Source organism: Scleropages formosus, chromosome 7 (genome assembly GCF_900964775.1).
Source record: "Scleropages formosus chromosome 7, fSclFor1.1, whole genome shotgun sequence".
Lineage (NCBI taxonomy): Eukaryota > Metazoa > Chordata > Actinopteri > Osteoglossiformes > Osteoglossidae > Scleropages > Scleropages formosus.
Window position 1 is genome coordinate 18,239,914 of NC_041812.1, and position 25,118 is coordinate 18,265,031.

Here is a 25,118-nt window from a genome sequence, read left to right on the forward strand (position 1 = left end):
GGGTAGAATTAGAGAGCCAGTTAGGCAGCCCTATTAGGTGCCTGTCCAGGATGGGAATTACAGTGGGCCTGATTCGTCTCCCATCACCCCCTGCTGCAAAACCAAGACCACATGTGCAGGGTCTAATTGGCACCTGACAGGTGCTATGGAACAAAGAAAAATGTATTTTTTGAGATTTGGCAGTTGCAGCATAAAGCAAAGGAGTCATTTTCTTTAAATGACTCACAACATCAGCTTTTAGAGGTTTACATCAGCAGACAAGAACTCAATGCAACAACCCCGGAGAGAGCAGTAAAGGACAGTGAGACCGGTGCAAGTCCCAGTACTGTGAACAGCTCACATCTACATATTGCCCTCACGACCCGGCGAAGCTTGCACTGTGACTCAGCAGATTCACACTGCCAGCCGCACCACGGAATGACGCAGAGTGGAGCCGGACCGAACTGAACAAGGGACTTAATGCAAGCGCGAGCAAGGAAACAGCGGGTCCGTGAAAACAGAGTGGCATGGTGAGTCATGGACAGACACATGGCTGCACACCGTGTCGTGCATTCACACACCGAGAGCTGACATGACAGCGGATTCTGAGTTGTGTAACCTTCCAGGGCAGCGCCATGGTACGCAGGAGTAAACCGGCTGGCTAGGGGAGGGCAGGATATTAACCTGCAGTTCAGTAACTCATCCGTCCTCTGGGGTGTGTATTCACACCACGAAAGCAGTTCGAGAATAGAGATTCCCTGAGCTCACACAGTCCAAGTGGGATTATCCCCCTGCCAGGGCTGGGTTTTGGGGTTCTTAGCCCTGGGCACTTTCACTCCAAAATGTACAAAGAGTGGTAACGCCAAAATGAATTATATCAGCTGATATAATGCACTGTAAACTATTCTAATGGTAAAACGTGACTGACAGAGAAGGTGAAGAAAGAAAAGTTCTTAGGAAATTTCTAAAAATTCTGGAATTGTATTTTTGAAATGTAATGCTGAAGTTTTAGTTAAACTAAATTAAATTTCTGACCCACAAATCTAACCATAAGATTTTTCCCCTTATTTTCTTCTACTTTATAAAATGTAAAACTTTTGTGGGCCCTAGGCACTGTGCCTACAGCACCTAATGAGAAATGTGGCATTACCTCTTCCATGCTGAACATGAAGTGACCATCAGGCAGACTTTTCCTTGTTTCTATTGCTGTGCTTATAATACCTGTAATTTATTCTCAGTTCCCATAATGCCTCTAGATTATTAACTATTACTCAAGAGGACTTACAGCTCTGTGATTGTATACTAACCTACTTACAATGATTTACCAGTTTATACAACTTGGTAATTTTCATTGCATCATTGCTGAGATGTACGCGGCTTTGGACAAAAGCATCTGCTAAATGAATAAATGTAAATGTAAATTTCAGGGCAAATATCTTTCTCAAGGGTACAACAGCAGGACGAATGATTCAAAGCTGGGTGCTTTGAGTGCAAGGTGACTTTGTTTTCTTTTTTTTTTTTTCTGTTTCTTAATTTAAATTTAAAAATCCTAAACAGGTGTTTACACTAATGTGGGGAACAAACCCAAAGCCACTCCGGAGTAGCTTTCTTCACCAACAAGCCTTTGTTACTGAAGCATGATTAAATTTATTAGTCAATATTAGACATCTCCTTACACAGCTTTAGCAAACGACGAAGGTAATTGAGTTTCTTTACTTTTGCTACCATTCTATTGTGAGCCACAAATTAGTCATGCAAATTAGTATTCTCCTTCACGAGGATTCATTTGTTGTCCGGTAAATTAATTATTTGCCAGAGAGCAATTAATTACCTGAAAAACAAATTTCTTTTGACTTAGCAAGTCGTTAGTCATACTGTAATACTGACATGTTGGAGTAACATCTTTACTTTGTTTACCCCTGTATTACCACACACACACTCTGTAAGAAAATACAAGAGTATGAAAATATGTCAGGTCCAGACTGGTGAGTAGTAGAAAAAACTCATCCCATGTGAAGACACACAGGGTCTACCAGCAGCCCAGGGGTGTGGCTGCTCTACCATATACCCAACTTCATCTCAAATGGTCACCGTAGCTTGAATTTTCAAATGAAAAACTGCCATAAGTCCTTGTAAACCAGAAAATGCTTAACAAAGGGTGCAGACCTGCTGCCTTTTCTGACACATTTTGTTGGTGATCCATCTATCTGACAATCACTGATAAGAGAAGTATACTGCAACTAATACTGGAATGTATAATACTAATAATAATAAACTGGCACCTTTCTCCAAGGCCATTTGGAATGTTAGGAGTACTATAACTACTGTAATTGTTCAACTATATACAGAGCAGAGTAATTTAAAACACATTAATTTACACATATACTGTATGTTCACCTGAAACACATGTTTGCACTGTGGAAGGCTAAGGCAGATTTCAACTCACATCCAAACCGACATCCCAAGAGCTGTGAGACAACAATGGTATTAACTACTCCACCATGCCGCCCATGGATATCACTTCATATTCTGGTCTTTGGTCCAGAAAAAGACAGTTTACTTTTTATGGCAATTACTGTTTTTATTTTGGTGCTTATTCCACTTGAAAGATAAAATCAGTTCCCAACATTTAAAAGGTTAGGCATTTGAATGGAGAATTTCAGTACTTGGGAAGGACAATATATTTGAACTTGCAACTTTCTGGACATATGGACATGTTTAACTGCCAAGCAGGACAAGAAAGACCATTTCAATGATGTTCAATCTGGATCAGTGCTTTTTGGGCCAAAGGAATGTCCTCAAGCCAGTGTAGAGAGTTGTGCATGCCCTTTTCCAGAGTTTTCAATCGTACTATCTGCTACCTGCAATCATTCCTGCACTGCAGTCGTTCAGTTCCACTCTTGATTCAACACGCACCAGAACAGTTTTAACAGAAAGAACCTTACAAGTAGCAGCCAGTTCACTGGGTGGCTGTGATGTAGTGCAGGACTCGGAACTGGTCAAAGCGTTGTAACAACTGGCTCATTAGCTCAGGCCAGCGAGCCGCAGGAGCTCAGGAGCTTCCCCCGGGATTCGGAAGGGCGTGTAAAGCCAGGTCAGCTGAGCTTGGCCGATTCTTCTCCTTCGTAACAGATCCCAAGAATGAACTGTGTGGGGCCCCTCTCTGGCTCTCGTTCATTTTTTCTGGGCTGCAGCTAACCCCCAGCCTGAGGGCAGCGCACAGTTAGAACAAAGTCTGTTTGCTTAATTAGACGCGAGATGCTGAAGCGAGCTCGGTGTTGGCGCTATGGACCCCCAAGCCCCCTCCTAACAAGCCCGGAATGAAACCCTCAGATTCCAAAGGGACCAATCAACACGGTCCCACTCAATGCGTTGTCGGTGGCGGCACGACCGGACTGGCTTGCCTCAGCTTTGCTCACACCAAAGTGTTGCGAGAGGAGAGAACGGGTGCACACACTTGCAGAAAAACATCTGTAAAGGCAGTTCTGGAGGTTATGGGAGCGGTGTTAATAATATAGGAGCAGATGTCAGAGGAGCGGGGTGGAGCAACAAATGATCTGAGTTATGGGATGAAAGTGGGTGGGGGTATGTTAGATGGGGCTATGACTTCTGGACAAGAAACAGATAAGGTCATTTGACAGGAAGCGATATGTGGCCTGCAGAGGTCACTTTAAGGTTTTCCTCTCATGATGCTGATCAGATGATCTAATCAGCATCAACACGGAAAAAACCCACAGAAGTTACATATATTACACACATAAAGTACAGTATTCTGAGTCAAACTGATGCTAATGTGCTGCTTTGTGCGAGCGAGCTATTCCTCTGAGCTATTCTCTTCAAATGTTTAAAAGAGAGACAAACTCACAGGACTAACAAAACACAAAAAATTCTTATTTTAGAATCAATTTAACGTCAAAAGCCTGCTGTGGACCTAAATGCTCAGTATCAATGTGTGTGAAGGAGACTTCATGTAATGAATAAATGTCAGGCACTGAGAAGCATTAAGTAAATCCCTAAACACACCCTCATCAGTGCTAGTAGCCACTATCAAGATGCCTACGGCGACATACAAATGAGAAACCTCTGCTTAACAAATTCGATTGCAATCAAGGCCTTAAAAGTGATCCCACATTGTGAAGGGCACAAAGCTGCCTGATCACGATAAAACCAGCTGGAGGGGTCTTTCAATAAGAGGGGCATTGCCATAGCAACCTGGCACATATGGAGACCTTCAAGCTTGTCTGTATAGGGACTAGAGGCAGGCCAGAGAACTGCAGTACAGAACTGAAGCTCTGAAATGTATTTTCATCCCCTGTATAGAATGATCTAGAGATGAAATTGGCTTTAGATACACTGGGTGATGGCAAAGATGTTCAGCATAAGGGACGAAAAGCGTCAGCTTGACAGGAGTGGGTCTCTCACAGTGAACCTCAGCTATGTAGCATTTGGAAGCAGAATAAAATTATCATTTGTGTCCCTGCCTTATCTCATGAATTACTGCACTGATGCTTTGGATCTTCACAAAAGTGATTTAGATTACTACAAAATTATTTGGCAACAATCAAATCCTGAGTCGGAAGCAAAGGGATGCTGAAACGGCTGGACGGATGCATGACTGCAGTCCCAGAGATGAAGGAAAAATATAAATCTAGTGGAAATAAATGTGCATATCTAAGCAGAGTGTAATGCCCAGGAGAGTAAAGCTGGAAGGAAAATCAACTTGATTTAAATGTAGCTATATTGATTTTCCAATTTTGTCAGAATTGCCATCTCCCGAGAGAAGACAGAATTCAAGGCTGATTGGTAGAACAAGGAATGCCTCTTCACCTCTATCTCTGTTTCTGACCAGACTGTTGCTAATCTTAGCTGCAGCCAAACCTGCTGAATGGAAGTCCCACGTGCGTCTGAGGCTTAACTGGAGTTTTGTTTGATAAATTAAGGGAGTCACACGGGGGTGGGGGGCCTGGTTTGAGGGGGTGACTTTTAATCCTTCCCACACAGCCTAAAAGTTAGCACTTCCAAATTGTGAAAAGTTTTAGTCACGCTCATTTGAGGCCCACCCACAGCCTTACCAGTGGAGGCAACAGAAACGATCTTCATCGACCACTTCGCTAATCCGAGATTGCACCTGTTACCTAGCAACATGCCTTGATTCTCCCTGGACACCAGGCAACATGCCCGGAATCTCAGCTGCTTTAAGTAATAAATGTGGAATAAAAACATTTTTGCCTAGGAACACTGCGGGGACCTCTCCTGTCTAAGAGCAGCACATCTGGATTCACATCTGTTGAGTAACACCTGAATGCAAAAAATACTAACTCATATCCTTACACCTAGGGAACCAAAAAAAAAAAATCATAAGCCTTGGATTTAGAAAAGATGTAATGATAATGATACCAGACCACTTGGTAAACTATTTCAGAAACACAGGTATTTATTAATCATTAATCAATTCTGGGAGGTAGAAGGAAGGTCTGATTAATTCAGCTGCCAACAATTAATCATGCCGATATAAGCAAAACATGAAGGACAAAAAATTGTGCAGCTTTTGGTGCGAGGTCCTTGCCCGCATGCCATCAGCACTTCTTTGAACTGTGGTTCAAACTGACAACATCTAATATTCCTCATCCACAAGTACTGCAATTCAATCTTTTGGCATTTGCCACCTCACAAAAAAGTAATCATCCCATGTTCTGTTGTCACCCCAAGACTGACAAAGCCCTCCTCATTAGCATGTAGTCGCTGACATTCTCCACAATCAGATCTAGACCCTTTATTTGGGATAACGGCAACCACTTCAACACAGGAGCACAAACACATCACTCCACAAGCTGCAGTGCAACTGCCTTATGGATGCTAAAGGGCATAGTGGGTATGCTGGGGATGGACAAGTGGGCAGAACTTACCTCTCTGTCAAGTAGTGAGGACGATATCACAGTGACAATGTCACCCTTCTCGGGGTCAATGTAGAACATGTTGGGTGAAGGCTTGCTAGGGGACTGCTTCGAGATATGGTACCGCAGAACCGCATTTTCCGTGTTAGGGTCGTCAGCGTCATATGCAGTCATGGTCATAACCGTGGTTCCTTGAGGAAGAAAACGAAAGAAAAAGACCGGTTAACTGCTCTGCCAACAGGCTGAGCACTTGAGTATATCAAAAAGACCAGAGTTTTAACAGCAAATGATATTCGGAGGATATTCTTTGCCACACTCCTCCTTCCATCCATTGTCAACAACCACTTGTTCCAAGCCGGGTCGCAGCGAGCCTGAGCCTTATCCGGCAACACAGGGTGCAAGGCCAAAGGGGGAGGGGACACACCCAGGACTGGACGCCAGTCCGTCGCAAGGCACCCCAAGCAGGGCTCGAACCCCAGACCTGCGACACAGTGAGAACCAGCTGAACTGGCCACCACACCTCCCTTGTCGCACTCTTAAACTGATTTTTTTTTTTTTTTTTATCTTGCAAATAAAACCTGTTTCTGTACAAACCTCCCTACAACATTGCATGGCCACCTCCACTTTTCTGTGCGACACTTGACGTTTACGCTCCCTGTTGTTAGGCAGTCACCATCTCGCTGCAGTAAATGGCACTTTCACACAAATTTGTAGGCCGTACTGCTGTAGCTTAGTGCCACCAAGGCCCCGGACACAGAGCTGTCCACAGAGGACAACTCTGTAACAAAACGTCCACTAGTCTGGGTTAACAACATGCTGCTGCGTAACACTCCAGGGCACAGCCATTGTACAGACTGCATTATGTACTATCCATTAATCACCTTGTGCAAGAGAAACCATTGTTGCCCAAAAGCATTTTGCTTTTGTCAAGAACATTTATGTGCATTTCAGACAACTTAAGAGAAAGCTTTAGAGGAAAAAAAAAAAAAAAAAAAACACTTAATATGCTCTGCATCCACTAGCAAGATCACATGAATCGAAGAATGGGTTTTTCCTCTTAGCAAAACACACACACATTTAATAGCAGGTAATTAGTTAATGGAGTGGATTAAAAAGCAAATGTAGAAAACTGTTAAAACTATTGCCTAATTATAAAGTAATGACATGTATCTGCACTCAAAAGGAATAATTGGCTTACTTTATATATTTGCTGGTCTAGTAAGTGCCAAGTAAGAATCAATGATAACTGCATTATAAGTTTAATCAGAGTCCACAACCAGCTGGATGTAGCCCATCTCCATTTCCGTATTATCAACATCCCACATATTCCCCTGCAACGACTGCTTTCCATCAGTACAAAAGTGCACAAAACATTTTTTTTTTTTTCATTTTGCCCCAGGACTTATGGATGTGTGTACCTTCAGCGAACATATATATCTTCCAGTGGACTACGGGGGTCGATCTGACAGCCTTTTTGAAATATCAGGTCAATATCTTCATCAGGGCAGAAATAATCCCCCCAGCAGTCTGCCACTTTATATGGGTGTTGTGTTGCTGGTAAGGGGAAAAACAGAGAGGTGCAGTGTTAAAACTGCTGCCGCCCAGAAGTCTCTACAGCAGGCCGATGTGGAACAACAGGAGCTGGTGACCACTGTGATGTTATGTGCCAGGTCTCTCCACTGCGCTGACACAGACTGGTTCATTACTAATGAGCTTACATTATACTGTACAGACTTTTAGTCAGTTAAGCCCTGGGCTGACAAAGATGGACTTAGAAAGTAATACTGATTACATAAATATTTCCATGTTAAATAAATAAATCACAAGTAACTGTTCCACTGACAAGCCTTAAGCCCGCGTTTTGGCTTGAGGGATGATCTTCCCTATTCTACAAAACATCTTCAGATGCAGAAAGAAGTTAGACAGACGGCAGTATGTACAACTAATACAATGTTCAACAATCAGTGTGGAAAACGAAGTTACTCTTGGATTAGATGGGCTGAAGTGACAGTTTCTACTGTTTGTTTTTTGAGGTAAAGGACTTGAGGAAGGCTAGTATACAAGGAAACATGAACAGCTGCATTCTGGCAGTAATGACGGAGCGCATATGATACGCATCATCACATAATCCAGAGGATACAGACACATGCATCCCATCTTTATCCATATTATGCATGTATAAAATCATTTGAGACAGAGCAAACACATCCCTTACCATAAGTGTCAAACATGTGGCATACAGACATAAAAACTGAAACATGTTACTTTAACTCAACCTGGGTCTCATATGAACCTCAAATAACAGGACAAATTTGTATTCAACTTCAGTAACTGAATCATTGATTAACCTTAATTGTTCAGGGCCTATGAGCTATTAAGTCATCTGGATGATTAAATAATTAATTGATACTAATTACCTTTGGCAATCTATTATTTTAAGGGGCACAGTTCTAAATTTTTATTAAGAATATTTCCCTGAACACAGAGAAATGTCAAATCATAGTCATCTGAACTAAGCACAATTTCTAAAGAGTTCAGATGAAACAAAACCCAACATGCACAGGGAAGTACGTGTGGGCTGCTGGCGTTAAATGCTGAAGTGGTGAAGAATGGAACACAAATGAGGCTGGTCAGCAAACATTTGTCACTTTTCTGAGGTTTCCTCTTATTTCCTTGACACTAGGACGGAGAATACTTGGACATTCCTTAACTGCTTCACAGGTTAATTTATCCAGTGCACCTTCCGCGACCTCGCTCGGGACATGTGGTACTGACAATGGATGGATGGATGGATCTTCCATGTGATACTTCACCCATCTATACACCTGGATCCACTTCAGTGGCTCCCACGTACATTCAGGTTGGACTCCAGCTATCTGGCTGCTTCAGAAGACCCATCTGCTTAGTGCTGGCCTAGAACATCCAGCCAAATGCTGGGTTACAGACTCTAACACGTATTGATATTTTCGTAATATTCCTGAATAAACTTCACACTCACAACTCTTGAATTCTATTAGCAGGTTATGGTATTAATTTCTAAGGGAACACTGTGGGTCTCTGTAGGAGGAATTTATGGTAGAACACTTATGGTAGGTTGCATTTCCACCATGTTCCTCAGCTGTGACAGCAAATACTCTGGGGCCAGGCCATTTTTGCTGCTTCAGTCCCCACATTGTTCTCCCCTCACCATTTAATTTTCCATATATGGAGATTATATCCATAGCGTACGTAACATGTAAAGGTGGCACAAAGGAATCACTGGTGCTTCACAGGTCCTGAGCTGTGCTATTGGAAGTGGGTTTGATTTCCACTTGGTGTGTGTGTGGTTGGCATTATGTGTGTTTGAGTTTCTTCTGGGTGCTCAGGGTTGCTCCCACAGTCCAAAGAGATGCTTTCTAGGTGGACTGGTGACTCTATTGTGTGTATGTGTTAGCAGAATAGATTTCACTGTGGTGTGGATGGGTAAACAACATCTAAGTAGCTTAGTGCAGTGTTTCTAGCATTCTAAGTCACCTCAGACAAAGTATTATTATTACTATTGATACTATGATTAATGATAATAACATGATCAACAAAGGTCATTCCTCACTGCCTTCAAAGGTAAATAATGACCAATAATCATATCAATGACTATTGATAGCCATAACCTCAAGATGGGACAGGGGGAAAAAAAGTCAAAAAAAAGTTTTTAAATTCTAAAGAAAACTTTCCTGCTGGCAGCTGTTTTTATTTTATACCTGAAATAATACATCACATAATAGCACAAATAATACATCACATAGGTGGATTGCCTCCAAGTGAAAGGATTGGGACTCAAAATCACAACCACCCAGCATCCAGTACATGTTGCTGCCAGGCAGAATTTCCTATTACAAACAACCGAGCTGTGTGATGAGGGAGATCTTGCTCACTTGTAAGGAAGCTCCGAGAGAGAGTTGGGCTTTGTGGTGGGACAACCATGCTACTTATGGGGCACCAGACGTACACAACTAAACCGTCTGTTCCTCCTCATTGAATAGCTCTCTCAGTGAAATTGATTTATTTAAAATCTTGATTTTCTTGTGTTCCCCTGAGGCATGTATTCTTCCACATGGAAGTCAATTGGAAGTCACCTGTGCACTGTTTCACTATAAAAACACTTCTGTCCTTCCAGCTGAGTCTGTGAGAAGAATCCTGCATGAATGGGCATAATGCTTAGTGATGTGTTTATTATAAGCAAAAAAATTTCAAATATAAAGGCTGAAATAGAAGCTGTGATTGGTTGATGAAGTGACGCTGGACAGTAAATTATTCCTGACCTGTACGCTTTGAAGAAAGGTGTTGGCTAAATGAATAAATTAATAGATGTAAACACGTAAAAATTTCTTCCACAGAATGACAAACATGTGGACCCTACTGCGTTTGTTATCACATTCTGCTCTTGTTGCTACCATTCGACTGAATGCCCTAACAACACACACAAGACATATTAAATATTTCTGCAAGTCCTTTGTATTTAGCTCTATATTTCCACAGTGTACCTATTAGTACATTCATGTTTACAGTCCCAGAGGGACTGTGGCAGAAATATGACTGCTTATATGCACGCTTGCTGTATCCTGGAGCAAGACCATTCCACTGAGAATAGATCATCTGTGTGGCTCTTCATTTCCATACTTAATAGATTCCTTACCCCTCTTCTTTGCATATGTTTCGGTGATGTTTGTGTGAAATAACAGTTTCTTAAGATGGTGTTCTTGTAAACGGAATCAATATGAACCAGTACTAATCAAAACACGTATGCATTCTATTTCTATCCATGGGGCTATTGATATTCATCCACTGCTTTCTGAAAGAAATCAACTATATGTTTTTTTTCCAGAAAGTTGACAACTTTTGACTATTAGTGTATGTTGTTTAAAATTTGCAATTTTTGTGTGTTATTTCTGTGTTGCTGTACTATTTACAAAACAAACAAAAAAGAACCCAAACGTGAGTAAGATTTTTTAAAGAAAAAACCTAAAAATGACCTCGTAATGCAACATGGCCAAGTTTAGATAGGCAGTGTCACTGCTGACCTTGTTTAGAATCATTTCTGCACAAATAAATGGTGTGCAGATTCATGCTGGACTAGCTGATAGTGGAGGACTATTCTGAAAAAGTGCGAACCCAGAGCCAAGTTTATGGTTCTGATTGATAAGGGCTGGGTGCGAGAGGCTTCTAGAGACATCCACCGCTGAGTGTCCGAGTGTCACCCTTGGCATCAACACCACCCTAAAGCACCACCAGGATGGCTTGTTTACACTTCGAGTTACTCTCAGCCTGACAGTCTCTACACCCCAGCAAAATAAAAAAAAAAAAAAAAAAAAAAAAAGAAAACAAGAATTACCAACTTTTTTTCTTTAAGTCTTTTTCTTTGTAAAGTTTGTGCTTTTTAACAGAAACAGTGGGACATCCAGCACCATCCCTCTTTATCATCAAGGTTTCCAGTGATTACTGTATTATATTTGCTTTTGTCCAAATGGTACGTAGAACTGAGCAAGAGAAGGAGGGATTGTCAGACAGAGATCCATGGGCAATAAAAATCCTTGTTGTGTAGTCAGCCACAGATTGACATGGAGGGAAATTGATAGTAATTGAGCAATCCAGGCTAACTAATTTCTACCATTCCCTAGCAATTCTTGTTTATTTCAGTTCCTACAGTCAAGATCACGGGGAAAGAACAATGCCGCTGCTTCACAAGATCTACTCTTCAATGTATTATTTACAAGGTTCTGTCTTTTATTGGAAACAAAGGCCTGTGTATACAGAGTAAGAGCGAGACTTCTGGGTCAATTTGCAGAGCACACATCAGAGAGCAAACAGAAGACTGGAGAAGGTTACAAAGCGGAGGTAGTCTATTCAACACTAAAACTGTCAGAGTTTTACAGCCGGTTTGGAGCATAATGTTGGGGTTTCAGCATATGGCTCTAATTGAAGTACATATACACGTGGAGGAAGTCGTTAGCATAATGCAACGGTACCTGCACACACAAGTTAGAAAGCTCAGATTTCTGCTCAAATAGGAGAACATTAGACAAAAAAGGGATTGGGCAGCACTCTCAAACTTTGTGAAGATTAAATATTTTACCTTGCACAAAACACTAACACATTTGGTTAAGTGCTGTCATCAGTGAGCATGTACATGACACGAAAAGAGACATGTGTACAATCCATAGGACATGCGTTATCCATAGGACCAGGTTATGACCTCATTGTTAGATAAACATAGAGGGCGCGGTAGCACAGCAGGTTTGGCAGGGGCTTGCTCTGTGGTGGATCTGGGGCTCAAGCCCTGCTTGGGGTGTCCTGCAGCGGACTGGTGTCCCGTCCTGGGTGTGTCCCATCCCCCTCCAGCCTTGCGCCCTGTGTTGCCGGGTTAATCTCCGGCTCACCGCGGCCCAGTTTGGGACAAGTGGTTTCAGACAGCATGTGTGTGTTAGACAAACAACTGAAACCAGTAACTGAATAGTAACCATAACGTAGAAAACAAGGGTAGTATGTGGATTATAAGCATATTAATATCAGTAATTAAAATAACAGAACAAGGTAAAGCGTCGGTAATGGAAAAATAAAAAAGGTACTGATTCTTGTTTCACCATGTTTGAAGGGCTGTCCCACCCATTTTTCCAGCATATAAGTGCATTATTGTCATCAACTTGAGCATGTCTTTTCAATGTTCTTACTTTGATTTCAGCTCCCATATGAGCCCATTCTGAAATCTCAACAGAGAACCTGCAAGGAAACCACCAGTTTTGGGTGTCTCCTTATTTATCAATGCAGTTGTGCATAGGCAACCCCAACTCTTCCATCGGTGGTTCTGCCCCCCGTACAGAGAGAGTTACCCAGAAAACTGGCATTTATCTTAACACAGCCCACCAAAGCTGCTTTCTCCATGTTATTGTTTACTTGATGTATGCAGTGCATTCCCACCCTCCCCACACACATACTGCATCATCAAACAACCAAAGTTCTGCCGATCTCACCGTGGAGCACAGAAGGAAAAGACCTTCGGTGTAACAAAAGAGTGCACCACTGACCAACCCGATTTGGTTTGGTTGATGGGGCAAAAGGTCTTTTGACTCAGCCTGAAATGTGATGCTGACTCAAACTGATGGAGAGAATAAAGTTCAGAATATCCCTGAAGCGTTCAGTGAAATGTAGGAGCAGGTAAAAATCTACTCCAAGGTAGTCATGGGATAGCAGATATGGGATACAAGTACACACGCACAAACAATGGGAGTAGGCCATGTCAACACAACAGACAGAAAACAAGATCACCTGCTTAGACAGAATAAGAAGCCAAGGTTCAGATGCACTGGGGCACAGTAGTGGCGAACTTTGAATAGAAAATGAAAACTGAAATTGACAGGGAGATGGGGCTGTGGGAGTGAGGTCTCTTCATATCCACTCGGTTGCGTTTGTCCCCTACTTTCCTATTTCTCACCGAGGTCTCCATTGTGAGTCTGAGGTGCACACCTTTGTCACTCTGCTCTCCTGCAGAGGTGACAGCATCACACTGGGGCTTGTCTCTGCACCGGCACCCTCAGACTTGCCAAATTAAAGAGCATCAGAGAAAGGGCTCTTCTCCATTTTATCTAGATGACAAGGAATGGGAAGCCAAGGTATCCAAGTGACCAGTGGTATTCTAATGAATTCTAATGGGGAGCCACAGAAAGGGCCACCCATCTGATAGCCAAAGGTCTATCTCCATTCCTCCCCCTCATTTGTTCAGTTATTCTTTCCCCCCTTCTCCATGACAATAGTGATGCGTAGCAGTCTTGAGGTGCCACTGAGACAGATAAACCTTCACAAAAAGTGTAAAGAAAAAAGATCCCTTTCCCCACCACCCTCCACCACTTTCCTCAAGAGATGAAGGGAGATTACAAGGTGAGTGAAGAATGGACAGCAGCTATCACTCCATTCTTTCAAGGGTGTTTTACAACATATTTAGCCACAAATACATTGAATCTTGCATATTAAATGCTAATAAAATTGAGAGATTCTCATGAATGCATATAATAACTGACTCAGATTGCAAAGACATAGACTCAAATCTATTAACATCTGAAATGGATTAAACTTTTACACTGAGAATCTATAATCTATTAGAAATAGGGGAGAAAGATGTAAACAGTGCACAATCAGCAAGCTTTAATTAATTCCTGTAATTACATTATTTATACTTCTAATTTCTAATACTTGGTTATTTTAAGAATCCTTGTCGAACTGCTTGTCACAACAAAGATTTTCTATATATATATATACATACATATAATACACACACACACAAACACACACACACACACTCAGAACCGCTTGTCCCATTCAGGGTCACGGGGAACCGGAGCCTACCCGGCAACACAGGGCGTAAGGCCGGAGGGGGAGGGGACACACCCAGGACGGGACGCCAGTCCATCACAAGGCACCCCCAGCGGGACTCGAACCCCAGACCCACCGAACAGCAGGACTGGTGTCCAACCCACTGCGCCACCGCACCCCGGGTATATAATATATAATATACATATATATAATATACATACATATATATATATATATATATATATACATATATATAGACACACACACACACACATATATATATATACACACACACATAATATGTAATATACATATATATACACACACACACAGATATATATCCTGTTCACACTTCCATCTTAGCTAGCATTATGTGAGTTTTTGAAGGTAATGGAATAACAGGGTTGTTAGGACGTGTGGCAATCTAGTGGCACTTCCTTTGTGTCGTTCCATGCATGCAGTCCATCTTCAGGCTCAATTTCATTGAAATATTTTATTATTTAGATGTTTAGATGACACCTGTCATTATGTATGCAGATTTCAATTTTTCACATGCCCATTTATATAATGTACATCTCTGATAAACATCAGCAGTTCCCTTCTTTAGACTTTCAGGGAAATCACTGTTGCCAAAGTCAAGTTTATAGCTATCGACTGCCTACCTCAACCAATGGGATCAGTAGCCATGGCACTGAAAAATGACTTTCGTTTCAACTATAGCTAAAAATCATAGTTCTACTTTGACAAAGCCCACATTAGAATGCCCAGGTGGGTTCAGCAGCCACTGGTAGTCGAGTCCCCAGAGCTTTATTTTTCTCCCCAACTCCACACTTCACAGGAGTTTTTTTTGTTTTGTTTTTGTTCAGCTGGCTTATTCTAATGGTTATCTACAACAGCTGCCTCTTTTTACTGTTTTATTCCCTGGAACTTTGTTCAGTACTCTGTGTTACCCAGATAACAACAACGTATAAAAACTTAACTGTATATTTGCAAAAGTGGGTGCATACACCACTCAAAGGAATGCGTACACATGGTAAATATACAGTACCATTCAAAAGTGAGACTACACGCAGGCGATCTTTGCAATACCTGTATAGGACAAACTACAAAAAAGAGTGAAAGCAAAGCATGGGGCACTGGTGGTAGTGTGGTGGTTAGAGCTACTGCCTTTAAATCCCAAGGTCACAGGTTTGATCTCCAGCTGTAGTATTCTTGAGTAAGGTACTTACTGTAAAATTACCCAGCTGTATAAACGAGTAAATAATTGTAAGCCTGTAATAACATTTACATTGCAAGTCACTTAGGATAAAAGCATCAACTAAATGAATAAATTTAAGTGTTCAGGCACATTTCTGGACACTTTCAGAAGAGCTGGGAAGACATATTAGCTCATTCCTTGTTCAAACTTTTTAGCCAAATTCCTCATGACCAAAACTAATTTTCAGCAAGTGTACTCACACTTTACACTAGTACTGTATATTTGTGTGTATTGCCCAATCCAACACCACATACACCTCAGTTGTGAATCCATGATCGCTGTATTTCCTTAGCTGATGGTTTTACCTAACAGCCAAAAAAAATTTACTTTTCTTTCCATCCTTTTAAGCACTCGTGTACACGAAGATTTCTGTATGTTGGTCCACACCCTGTACAATGTCAAACTGCAATCTTTCAGCACAATGCTTTAACCACTAGGGCTCCCACGGTGACACAGTGCCAATTATCGTAACTCTGATATCCACAGCTGTGGTGGCCATATGACACTTTATAGAAAACACCACACAGAATGCGGGAAGTACCTCCCATACAACTCCACACTGCCACTAACTGTGTTTACCACCCCTTTGATTATTGCATGGCTGTCAACCGAGCTGGCTGTACAGAACCGTGGCATCGAACTTGGAGAACACGCTGGCTTGAGCGATTTTCTGAAATTCCGATGAGAAGTTAAATGTAAATTGCTTCTGGTGAGATTGGACCCATTTTGGAACCATGTCACTTCAAAGATAATATGTAACATCTTGCAGGACCCTTATGAGATTAGGAAGGGCAAACTTAAGATGAACCTGAATAAAGACGTTAAACAGGAATCTATCGGTCAAAGCTGCAACTGAGCTGTCAACCCAGGGCTGTGACTTGTCATCAAAATGAAACTTTCTCAGTCATAAATCATTCATATTCCTTGGGGTGTGTCAGCACAGGCATGCAGGTTTTTATACGGCCCAACAATCCTTTGCCACCCTTGAAAGACGAGAGAATTTAAATTGACATAATTGAGAGCCTGACTTATGGCTTTGAAGGCAGACAATGACAAACTGATGTGTTGAAGAGTTGAGCTAGGAGAAATTGTTCAGCATCCAGTTCATGTCCCTTAGAAAACATGCAGTGTGACATTGGAACGGAGAGTTGGATGGCAGTGGGGCACTGCTGTGTCAAGTACACTTTGAACAAAGACCACAATGGTATAAATGTAGCCAGGGCCAATTAAGTCAATGCAGAGAACTTTTCTCACTCATCTCATAAATCAAGGAATATCACACACTGGATTGTTAACATTTGCATCACAGAGGTGGAATATGAACAATGATTAATACTGCAAGTGAGAACTGGCCAGGTCATCTTCAAGGTGAAATGGCCAAAAGGAAGATACATGCTCTGTGATTTGTCACATCAGAAAAGAGCCTGTGGAATGGAATAGGAATAGAAATAAAAACAACACAACAACAAGAACAACAGGAGAGAAAACCTACACCATCCAATTTCAACTGGATTTTCAGAGTTCTGGGAGTGTGGTAAACATCCAGTCAGGTGATCACCAAGCTGTGTCTGATATGACCTCCAGAATTAGGAGTCTCCAGCAAACTTTGCTGTCTCTGGAAGCTAACTGTTAGAGAACTTGACCTGAGAGCATCAAGTCACTACTTGGCAAAAATGCAGACAAAATTCACCCCAAAAAGAACAACCGAACTCTACAGCAGATGCATCTACGGGAATCTCAGTGGGGCTTCTCTAAGACTTACTGAAGTCCCCGAGGCAGATACCATGCATTAATAAAGAATTAACTGTGGAGAAAGGAAAACAGTGAACAGGCAGGAAAACAATTTTGTTCCTCAAGGACTTAATGGTATATTCTATTATCCAATTACTTATCAAGATGGCCTCACAGAGAATTTTACAGTTACACATTTCACACGTTCAGTAATTGATTTGTACTGTTATAATTTTTCCCTGCTGACACTAAACTTCAGCAACCAACAGCAAACTCAAAATATGGGACAGAATGTCTAACAAATGCAATAGGTTTGTCCTGCCCTCTTTGACATCACATGCTGTAATTTGCACACCACTTTAACCGAGTTACCTTTAACCAGGTTGTGTCTCTCTCAGTTTGTAGGTTTAATTCCTTCCCAGCTAATGAATAATACCATGCCTGGAACACCAATTGGCACACAAGGGATCCTCTTTTCCAAGTGGCCAGAATTGTCACTCTCCTTGTTTAGTATCGGTATTGAATGACACTCGAGAAAAGTTTGGTGGCACAAATGGCACCTGGATGGTGTGAGAGGACGTGGGTTCAATCCCCACTCAGTCTGTGTGGAGTTTGCATATTCTCCCCGTATCTGTGTGGGTTTCCTCCAGGTGCCCTGGTTTCCTCCCACAGTCCAAAGACATGCTGTTCAGGTTCTCCCACAGTGTGAGTGACAGAGTGTGTGTTCTACTGATGTATGGATGAGTTACCCAGTGTAAGTAATGTACCGAGCAGTGTAAATCACCTTGGTGAATAAGGTGTGTGGGCTGATAACACTACATAGAGTTTGTTTGAAGTTGCTTTGGAGAAAAGCATCTGTAAAATAAATAAATAAATGTAAATGCTTGCATTGCCTTTCCCAGCTTCTGCAAATGATTGAAAGTACACTTACCCAGCCCTAATTTCTTCCTGAAAATTGACCAAATATCAAAAAAGCAAATAATAAAATTACTTCCATTATGTCTCATGGGGAAAAATTCCAAATCATTCCAAACCCACTCCACATCCACCCTAAAATCACCTTGAAAGGTGCTTAATAAGAAAAAGTTGGGTAGTACATTAGAGCCAAAAACTAACAACATCATATTTACAATACATTTAAAAAAAGATTTAATAAATTAAGCTTACCTTGACATTGTGCAAGAACTGGCTTGAGGAAGGTAAAGGCTATATGTTACATTTAAATAAATGATTAATTAGAAGATTAACGGGGAATTGTACAAAACAGTTGGAAACACAAATGAGTATGTAAATGAGACTGTAGAGTGCCAGAACACAACTAAAAAGATAGGTGCAGAGTTCCTACAATGCTGCACATCCCAATCTCTCACACACAGCCACTCGGCACAATTCTCAAATGCAGTTTCAGATTAATGCATCAGACAAAATGTCGCAGGCCTGTAACTGATGTGAAGAACTGGATGCATAAAAATCCAGACCAATTAACGATAACTAGTGCTAATAATCACAGACCAAAGAAGTGAAAAACTGTATATCCACAAATTGAATTATGTGAGATGACCTGAATAGAAAAGGTCAAGCAAAAGGGGTAAAAAGATGCCTTCTTTATTCCTTTGTTTTTCCTTTTTCTTGTGCTTAGATTGCACCATGCCCAGTGATCGGCGATTGCTGCTCAACCTCACCCAGAGAGGACGCAGGCAGAGCATGGACATCCAGTCCTGAAACTAATAAGACAGAGCTGGCAGGGATCCTTTATTGCTCACAGCTTCCTGTGCAACTTCTTCCACTCTCACTCCCTCCCTTCAAATCCTCAGGACCCTCAGCCCTGTGTCCTCATTCCCTTCCGCCTGGAGGCTTTCAAGAGAAAGGGACCTCCCACCACCCTCCACCTTCCAGCCCACTTAGAGGTTTCCCAACACTGCCCCCCCAAATGTGGATGAACACTTGAGTGCCGTAAGCAAGAAAGGTTATTGTACAAGTGGAGACAGTGAATTCACCATTTCTGTAGATGCTTCCCTTTGTATGCATTGTGATGCGCTGAGATGTTTCTCATGCTCCCATTTCCACTGTCTGGCTCACATCAGTTCAGTTCAGTAGGGCTCCATTGGCACGGACTGCAGTTTGCAGCCTCTGCCAGGGTAATTTACATACATGAACAGCAGAAAAAACACTGAAGGAGCAGATAAAAAAATAATTTATACAGCGAAAGCTCATTTTGGATACAGAGCCAAATAAAACTCTAGAAACCAAGCCATTTGGGAAAACATACTCGAAGTGTAGGGCTTTTTAGAGAGTTTAGGGAACAATTTGGTGAAACAACCACAAGAATCCAATAGAGAAACAACAAAACAATATACTGTTTGCGATCTCCATTAATACAGCACATCCACTCCTTATAGACCAGGAAATTGAGACTTCAGTGAAACAGATGAACTAAAATGTCCTCACTGATGTTTGAAAAACTGAAAAGGTTCAAACAGGTTCAGGTTTCTTTAAAATGAGTCATAAAAACGCAATAGATCGCACTTTTTCAGACTTTTTCAAATTAGCAGTGTGCTAAGCTTACAAGCCACTGTGTGCCTAAATGATGATGAACCAATTAGAAACGTATGCACTGCACAATGTCCTACATTTTGAAATGTTATTAAACTGTTTAATTTTTTTTTTCCTCCCTTTGACTTCCCCAATGATATGCTATAATCCAAAGTAATGGAATAGAAATTCCCCAAAAAGTGACCAATAAAGTCATCTCTCAGCCAATTCAGTCCAATTCAAAGGTGCGTAATTACTGTGACCATCATTTGCAGTTATTGCTGAGGTTATTTACATTCATTATTCAAAGCCTAGCCAGAAAAAGATGTTCACTACTGTGGAAAATGGGGGGGACCCCAAGAAGAGTAATTGTTGGAATGTAGTTTAATATCAAAAAAAGTACATTTCACTGGGCTAGTATTTACCCTCAGCCTTCTGCTGTAAACAACACACACTGGGTCATGTTACCAATGTTTGGTTTGAGTAATACACATACGAATATACAAACATTTATTCTTTACTGTACATTTTCTCTTGTTCATTTTGGAAAATTTGTTTGTTGCTGTGCCCAAGTGTCAGTTTGCAGGAAAACACACCTAAAAATAGCAGGAGTTGTGGGGTCTTCATTTAATTCACATTCACAGTGATTAGAGCTCATGTCTCATGTTTCTGAGTGCTGGTAATTAATAACCACCTTACAAACAGTGCTTGTTTATGGGATAAATCAGTCAAGTTCCATGCCCTTGGCTGGAATTGGCCTGACACTGGAGAAAGGGAATCATATTTGTCGAGGGATTTGTTAATTAATTTTAGTTTGCATCCATGTAGAAATTAAACTATTGTACTTTACTCACTGAAAACCAAACATGCCATCATGTAATGTCATGCTGTGGGTACTGATGCCCATTTCAGGTATGGAGTTCAAAAATTATAGAGAAATATTGCCTGCTGATATGAATTCCAATTAGAGTAATGCTATCACCTAAGTTATCTCCTTATCTTCTTATAGACCCAACGATACCAGTTTGGTAATTTCAGTAATTTTACTCAAAAATTCAAACAGAAATATTTATGTTATAAAACCTACATCTGGCAGCACAGGAAGGCTCGGCAGGCCTGCCAGAGCCCCCAGACATGCAGATCTTCAGCGCAAATTAGTCACAGCTTAGTGCAGGATCCAGCTGTGGGGCTGAGAACACAGTCTCTGCTGCTTCCTTAAGATGGGCTATTTTTTTTTTTTTAGAGGATCTTTTCAGAAATTATTTCTTCAATTCCAAGCCAAGTACTAATGGTGATGTTACAGAAACACTTGAAAACCAAAGGAAATTAAACTTCTTTTGTGAAGCAGGGAACCACAAGAGCATAAAACTGTGCAGATGGTGAATACTATGTGAACAGCGCCACTGAAAATCATACGGACAACACTTAAAAATAGACCACTGTCTATTTCTATACTCTTCTACGGGTATTTTTCCCGTATTACTATTTTTTTTTTTTTAATTTACTTTAACTTAGGTTTGATTTTAATCTCAACTTTTTCATATATAACAACAAATTTATCAAGAAGCCACTGGAGAATTTAATAATATAACCCAGTTAACTTAGACCAAAACCAAACACAAGCACACATACATAAAGCATTCCTTCACTAAAGGCAATGCAGAGCCACGAATTGCCCTGAAATTGTATCTTTGAAGGAAATCCACAGTGGAAAAATATGACAAATCACCTTAGAACTTGATCCATATCTGAATCAAACTAAATCATATCCTTCTGCAACGTTTTTACAGGATTTATTCAATTTCCTCATGAACATGATGTACAGACCATGTGAATTTCAGGCACGGGAGAAACAAGTTCTCTTTTACTAGGCTACTGTGGCAGCACTCATAACTGGAGATACAACAGGGCCCAGAGTGACTGCATATGAGGATAAAAAAATACGACTGAATATCAAGTTCTCTTATATTTTCATTAGTCTGGCTGCTACATATACATGCATCTGTTTAAACTTGTTCCCAGTAATATAGATAGTGATTTATATCACCTCGTTATAGCAATAAATAACTCAGTTTCTCACCTGCAGAAGGATACCTTAGGGCATGAATATGAATGGATGTATGAAACACTGAGCTTTTGCAGGCTGTAACCTCTGTCAAAACGCTGACATCCTACATGAATGGTTTTTGATGCCGTTTTATGACAACTAGATAAATATAATAAATATTTATTCATTATTCTAGCTTGTTTACTTAAACTTTTGGGTGACTTTTTCAGTGTGTCTTCCATCTTCATAAAAGCTATAATCTTTAAGAGCCAAAGAAATGTCAATATCTTACAGTATGTATACACAATTTTAACATAAACATCCAATTGGTGTAAGGATGCAGCATTGTGCATGGTCAGTGAGAGAGAATGTGGGTTTGATCTCCAGTCAGTCTTTGTGGAGTTTCCATGTTTTCCGCGTGTTTGTGCGAGTTTTCTTCAGGTGTTCTGTTTTCCTGTCACTGTCTAAAGATGTGTTTCAAGTGAACTGGTGATGCTAATTTGCTCATAGCAACAGCGACTGGTTAGCCTGTGCCAGACAGAAGCACAGGAAAATGGTAAGGACTGAGATTAGGAAGGGCAGAAATTTCTGCACCAACCACAACTCCTAATACTGCAGCATTTGGAGGTAAAAAAGCCAACCTGGGTTCTTCTGGAAAATAGTCATAAACGTGAAATACAGGCAGTCCCCGGGTTATGAAAGTCCGACTTACGTTTGTACGTAGGAACCGTACCTATCTGTTCCGACTTATGTAGAAATCAGACAAAGACAGATTTAGGAATAGAACTTGTTCGTAATCTGGGGACTGCCTGTAGTAGAAATAGTTTAATTGCTGAGCAAGTTACAACACACCCTCTTTTCCCTATTACGACCCCTCAATGGACAAATCCATAATTTGCTGATCATATTACTAGAAAGAGTAGAACATGGGAGACTGACACTATGGAAAACACTGAAACTAAAGTCATGGTGATGGAAAGACAATTCCAGACTCTTTTTGCCCCCAAAAACGGGGAGGGGGGGAAAAAAAAAAAAAAAAAAAAAAAAAAAAAAAAAAAAAAAAAGTTACCTGTCTTTCTTGTACAAATTCTAATCAGAGTGCCATGTAAGATGAAAATCCTGAAATTTGCAGCAGAAAGCTAAGGAAACCAAAGGATCTGACAATATTCCAGTATGCTCCAAACTTGACTCTTCTCCAATTTCACGCAATGGCCAACCCATTCCATAAATTTTAAAAAAGAAATTAAAAATGAATAACTGCAGGCTACCTCTGTGCCACATACATATACAGCATATACTGTATGTTTTAATGAATACAAAACAAACAAGGAGAGCATATGCTATGATCAAGCATGAATGCGAAATGTTTTGAAACAGAAAGCTCCTTTATGTTTGTATAGTGACAAATACTAACCACACACAGCAAAGGAAACTTCTAATAGGGGACACGAAGTAGCGTATTTTACATTTTCACAGCACTATTAGCCATACTTACCTGCATCAGCAAACATAAACCTCTGGGGATATACGCTAGTTCATTATAGTTCAAGCAATACAATGAAATATCCATAAAACCTAAGCTTAAATGGAATAAATATGTTAATTTTTGGGTTGTAACATTTCACTAAGTTAGTTCTAGGAGCACTGTTTTGTCTGATGCAGTTTCGTTATATCTCAACACGCAGTATGTAGGTTAGGATAGGCTGCTTCAAAAAAAAGATGTAGAAGTTGTCCATCTCTGCAATCTGGGGCTACTGGGTCTTGGAGTTTTGAGACCAGTATGTATGAAGAAAATCTAGTATCTTCATGAGCCAAATTTTTACATAAAGAGTATAACTATTTCTACCCTATAGCCTGTCCCTAGCTTACAGAGGTAATTTGTCTCTGGAAAAACCAGGTACTACAGCAGGAAGTGTGTTTCAAACCAGCTAAATATGTACATGTAAATTTAAATGTAAAACCTTGTGGTTCCAGTGTAAGACAACTGTAACCACTGTACCTTTATTTTTTTTTTTTTAAAAAAAAGAAAAAAAAAAAAAAACTTAACCTGGTGTTTGGCTATTTATCAGCTTAGTAAATGCTATTTAACAAATCAATTCTACATTTTTATTTCATGATTTAAGACTTGTCCAAAGCCTTAACCACTATAACAATAACTGCAAATGTTAGTGTCATCTTACTGACTTGCTTCTGAGCTTTTCCCAGATCAGAGAGACTCGGAGCTGGCATTTCACTTCACTGACCTGTTTCATCGCTCATGTAGTGTTGAGCGATGGAATTGAAACAGGAATTGTGACAAAATGTTCTATGCTGTGTGGACGCAGCATTGCCCCTGTAACTGTCACAGAACATAGGGATAAAAATTGAAGCATTTATACAAATTACAAAAACATCTGAAGAGCAAACAAATGTAACATGTTAGGGTGACATACAGAATACAAATCTTAGATCAGTCATTTTTAGAACCTCTGCTTCGAGAAATACTGTATGGACATGACTGAAATGTTGAAGTTTTATGAAGCCATTCAGTGGTGGATGCACTGTAACAGCACCAACTGGCATGTCGAAGATACCACATGGAGAACAAAACAGGTAAAACATAAAATGTCACGAAAAATAAAGGTTCTGATATTTATTCATTTAGCTGATTTTTCTTTTTCCCTCCAAAGTGATGTACAATGTTAAACTACTTACGCTGATTCACTCATTTATACAGCTGGGTAACTTTTACTGCGAGTACCCTGCTCAAGGGTACTAAAGAAGGAGGAAGGATCTGAACACCGAGGATTCCAGTGCAAGATAAAAGCTGAAACCACTGACTTTTTTTTAAATCCATTTTTAAAATTGTTTTTAAGCTCAACTAGGTGTTTAAACATGTCTCCTTTAAAAGAAATGTAAAGAAGAAACCAGGAGCAATAAGCAGGTACACACGTACCTCACGTCACTCTTGAGGACAGATTCTTAGTAGCTCAGGGGCAGCCTCTGCTCGATGGTATGTGACCATGACCTGGGACAAAAGGGGGAATTTTCAAAAGTGACGAGGCCTTCTGAGCATGTCAGTAACGGGGAGTGACATTTGCTTCCCATTTTGCGAGACCAGTCACAGCTGTGCATCTTACTCGAGCATGGATGAATGACAGGTTGATAATGGGGGATAGGTCCCTGGCTTTCAGGGATTCACCATCATCAGGGGCCTCTGAACACAGCAGCTGAGACTGCCTAGCTGCTCTTGATTGCAGGCGGTGATGTATGGAGTCTTATTCCGTTCACTCTGGGCATGAGCTGCTCCACAAAGGCAGATAAGGGCTATTCTAAGAAAATACCCTTGAAGGATAAC

At 40.8% G+C, this 25,118-nt stretch overlaps 1 protein-coding gene across 2 annotated transcripts in view; it reads right to left on the bottom strand.

Annotated features, from left to right (window-relative positions):
* The window catches only part of cdh13 (cadherin 13, H-cadherin (heart)), a 334,841-nt gene that overhangs the window by 108,946 nt on the left and 200,777 nt on the right, over positions 1-25,118 (bottom strand). For both annotated transcript variants that reach the window (XM_018726675.2, XM_018726674.2), the window contains one exon: positions 5,886-6,064. In XM_018726675.2, coding sequence (XP_018582191.2) covers positions 5,886-6,064 — 179 coding nt within the window. The remainder of the gene's footprint in view (positions 1-5,885; positions 6,065-25,118) is intronic.